We start from the raw sequence: 4,047 nt of genomic DNA on the forward strand, positions 1-4,047 counted from the left end.
ACAACCCAAGGTTACGTCCCCCTCTCATCTGCATAAATGGAAAATCAAACAAACCAATGAACATGTTTTCCTTTGGTCAGATACATATGTTCATTTTCAAAGTAGTTCAGTTGGCTTATCTGGCTGACCTTTCCCCCTGCTGTGGGCACGGAGTGTGGTGTTGTGGCTTGGGTGTTTCCATGGGAACGGGTGGCCAAGGGGAGGTTCCTGTCAGAGCACTGAAGGGTGTGTGGAAGTTGTCCTGGTCTCCTCCCCACCACCAGGTCATATTTAAACAGCCTGGCAGCTCTTTCAGTCAGTCGCTTACAGAGGAGCTGGTCTTAACAAGAGAGATTCTGAGCCTGCTACTTAGAGACTTTTACTACTACCATCGTTATCTATCTCACAAGCCGGTCTGTAAGGACACAGTGTTGGATTTACTGACATCTCATTTACACCAGGTAAGCATCACATCATAATCATGACTTGAAAATAATTGACCTTTTCTCAATGTTTTCAATACAAAGTTGAATTATTTTTTAATTTGTGAAGAAAAACTAGTATTTAACTAGTTTTTTGTCTAATGAGGATTTCCTTTTACTGTTCCAGTTACCAAGCCCTATCAGAGAACTCATGTGGGTGGTGGAGAAGATCCGTGTGTCCGTGGAGAGAACCAACCTGCCTCTCCCCTCAACGGAATACAGCTTCAGGATAGGAGATATGTTTGGAGAGAAAGCTGAGAAACACAAGAGACTTTCCCTGTGTCCTAATATTATCACCCCAGACACTATCCCAGAGTTTTGCATCCCTCCTAAGATCCCATCCTTCCAGGAGCCGAAAGGTACAGAGCAGAGCCGCCAGGCCCCCATCATCAGAGTGTCCCTGTGTGAATCTGAGAGGGGGAGCCCTAAGAGGGAGGCCCCAACACGAAAGCTTATCAGCCCACACATCATCCAGGTAGAGAATGTGGACGAGAGCCCTTATGACTGTAGTGATGAGGAGACCACCAACGCAGACCCTCAAAGCCAGGCAGCACTCTCCTTGCCCCACATGGCCAAAGCCCAGACTTGCTATGGTTTCTGTACCCTGCTGGAGAGCCCCCACACCAGGAGGAAGGAGTCCCTGTTCCACAATGACCCTGGTTCCTGTGGCATACCGCTGCTGCTCCCCAGGAGCAGGTCCAACACTTGCTCCAGAGTCTCCCCCTCTACCTCCCCATCCTCCTCCCCTTCTTCCTTCAGTCTTCACACCCTGACCTCCAGACTCTCGCCCAGAGGTTATACACTCAACAGACAGGGCACACTGGACAGTGACACAACCTCCTCAGCTGAGTCCTCCCCTTTCAGCTCCCCAATGCTGAGCAGGTCCCCACCCAAGTCTTCCCTCTTCAAAACACTGAGTCATGAAAGGCTTCTTTCCAGAAACATCAGGAAGACTGTGGTGTCCAGAAACAACTCCCTGTCAACAGACGAGGGCAGCTCCACAGACAATAGTCCCAATTTCATGAGGAGGGCGTCAGATGGGCTGGTAGAAGGCCTTCCACCAAGCTTCGGTCTGGCTCCTCCTACCATCTTCCCCATAGACTTGGTTCTGCACAGGGAAAGGATGATGAGGGAGAGCATGGTTCCTATAGGGAAGGACGGCACCCTGCGCCTCTCTGCAGAGTACTGTCCTGATAACCAGAGGCTGCGGGTGCGGCTCATCAGTGCTGAGGGACTATACACTCACTCGGTGGACCCCAAGAGTATCAACTGCAGTGTCAGCCTTTCCCTGGTGCCTGGAAAGGTCCAGAAGCAGCGTAGCACAGTCATCAGGAAGAGTCGTAACCCTATCTTCAATGAGGACTTCTTCTTTGATGCCATCTCAGAGGAGGACCTCTGCCAACGCTCCCTGAGATTTAAAATTGTCAATAAAATGTCCACTATGAAAAGAGACTACATTCTGGGGGACGTTGAACTTCCGCTCACAAGCATTATCACGTTATAACTTAAATCATTTGTCTTATTTATTTAAATTGTATTTATTATTGCTTTTATACTGTGAGCAGAGATTTTATACTGTATCTAATAAATCCTTTATTAAAAATATCTGTTTCCTTGTCTTTTGTATCTAAAAGGGCAGCCATGGAGTACATCTGTTGCAAGCATTAATGTTTTAATATGGTGACAGAAGACTGAAAGGTCTTCCTTATATGAGATATCACATTGTACACAACCAACATGTTGTAGGCCTATATGTTTTTTGCATACTGGCAATAATCACTCTAGATTCCTCTTACTATCCATCATTCAGAAAAATTACATCTCTGGATGACTATCTATTTTTGTCTAGACTTAGGCCACCCTCCCAATGTACCTCTTTCTCAGCAGGGGAAGTTGTAAAACATGCCTGTCTCATTAGCCGATGTGAGAGTCTTGCCTTCTCTTATTTCCTTTATGCCTGTCATTTCCTAATGACCTTTGCAGGAATCAGTATATCAGTGGTGACCAGAAACTGGCTGAATTTCAGATGGTGCTAATGACCAGTTCTCAATGACCTTCTAAAAATCCAATTTATCAGAAAGCTATGAGTTAAGCATTTACATTTACATTTTAGACATTTAGCAGACACTTTTATTCAGAGCGACTTACAGTTTGTGTATTCATCTTAAGATATCTAGGTTGGACAACCACATATCACAGTCAAATACATTTTTCCTCAGTAAAGTAGATTTCAGCAAAGTCAGAGCTAGTAAGGAAAAAAAAGTAAAGTGAGAGTGTTAGTTCGTGAAAGGCGTTTGAAAATGAAAAACTGAAAATACCACCCACCCATTCTGGGATAACACAACTTGGTAGATACAGTATGTAAATGTCCAGGGCACAAAGACGTTGATCTCAAGTTGCACTGTACTAAAGCACATGCCATTACCATGTATATAATATATATAATATATAATATATATATATATGCCATTTAGCAGACGCTTTTATCCAAAGCGACTTACAGTCATGTGTGCATACATTCTACGTATGGGTGCTCCCGGGGATCGAACCCACTACCCTGGCGTTACAAGCGCCATGCTCTACCAACTGAGCTACAGAAGGACCATGTGCCCCTTAATTAGTACCACTACAACAGTCCTCTACCATCTGGGTATTCATACCGTGGGAACATCTAGAATGACGCTTAGTGTTTACTACCCCATGCTCTCTTTCTGCTTCCCAAGGTCATTTCACTCATTATCATGGGTTCGATCCTCTCTGGGGCCACCCATATGGAAATGTATACCCATTTTACTGAAACACTTAGGATAAAAGTGTCTGGTAAATGGCATATATTATACCTCAGCATAGGGACAGTAGCTGGTATCCCCAAGAGCTAGAGGCCAGCTCTTAATCTCGCAGGCCAGATTGCTTGTACTGTATACTGTGATTTTCCTGGATAAAGTATACAACATACTGTGGTCTTTCTGCATAAAATAAACATACTGTTATTTTCCTGCATACCGTAACAGTATACAACGTACTGTGATTTTCCTGCATACAGTAACAGTATACAACATACTGTGGTTTTCTTGCATGCAGTATACAACATACTATGGTTTTCCTACTTACAGTAACAGTATAAAACATACTGTGATTTTTCTGCATACAGTATAAGTCGATGTGTACCCTCCTGAAGAGTGCTCGGAATCGCTGAATAAAGTAAACCTCGGGGAGGGAGGCACATCCTGCTGTTTTCAGCAGTTAAGACCCAGCCTTAAAACCATCCTCCGTCACTAGATATAACTGCTGGGCTTTTCTCAGAGCCTGGGAACTCTGTGATAATATGCGATTAGCAATAGGTGATAGAATAATTGTAGAATAATTAAGCAACATTTACATCTAAAAATGACATTGAAGCAACCGAAAATATTATAGTGATGCCCTGCTCCAGGTGTATAACAGGACTAAAGGCAGATTCACAAATGTTTTCATTGACAAAGGATGAATAATCAACCTAATGTGAAGGCTTCAATAGTGCTTTCAGTGCCCACAGAAAAAAATCATGAATCACCATAATTTACATTGCAGATTGAAGCTTGCCACA

At 43.8% G+C, this 4,047-nt stretch overlaps 1 protein-coding gene across 1 annotated transcript; it reads left to right on the plus strand.

Moving 5' to 3' along the window:
• Positions 1 to 308: 308 nt before the first annotated feature.
• Positions 309 to 2,066, plus strand: LOC124005602 (C2 calcium-dependent domain-containing protein 4C-like). Its single transcript, XM_046315046.1, has 2 exons — positions 309 to 440; positions 589 to 2,066. The coding sequence occupies exon 2, from the start codon at positions 613 to 615 to the stop codon at positions 1,963 to 1,965; it is 1,353 nt and encodes a 450-aa protein (XP_046171002.1). The 5' UTR covers positions 309 to 440; positions 589 to 612; the 3' UTR covers positions 1,966 to 2,066.
• Positions 2,067 to 4,047: the final 1,981 nt, after the last annotated feature.

Source organism: Oncorhynchus gorbuscha, linkage group LG01 (genome assembly GCF_021184085.1).
Source record: "Oncorhynchus gorbuscha isolate QuinsamMale2020 ecotype Even-year linkage group LG01, OgorEven_v1.0, whole genome shotgun sequence".
NCBI lineage: Eukaryota > Metazoa > Chordata > Actinopteri > Salmoniformes > Salmonidae > Oncorhynchus > Oncorhynchus gorbuscha.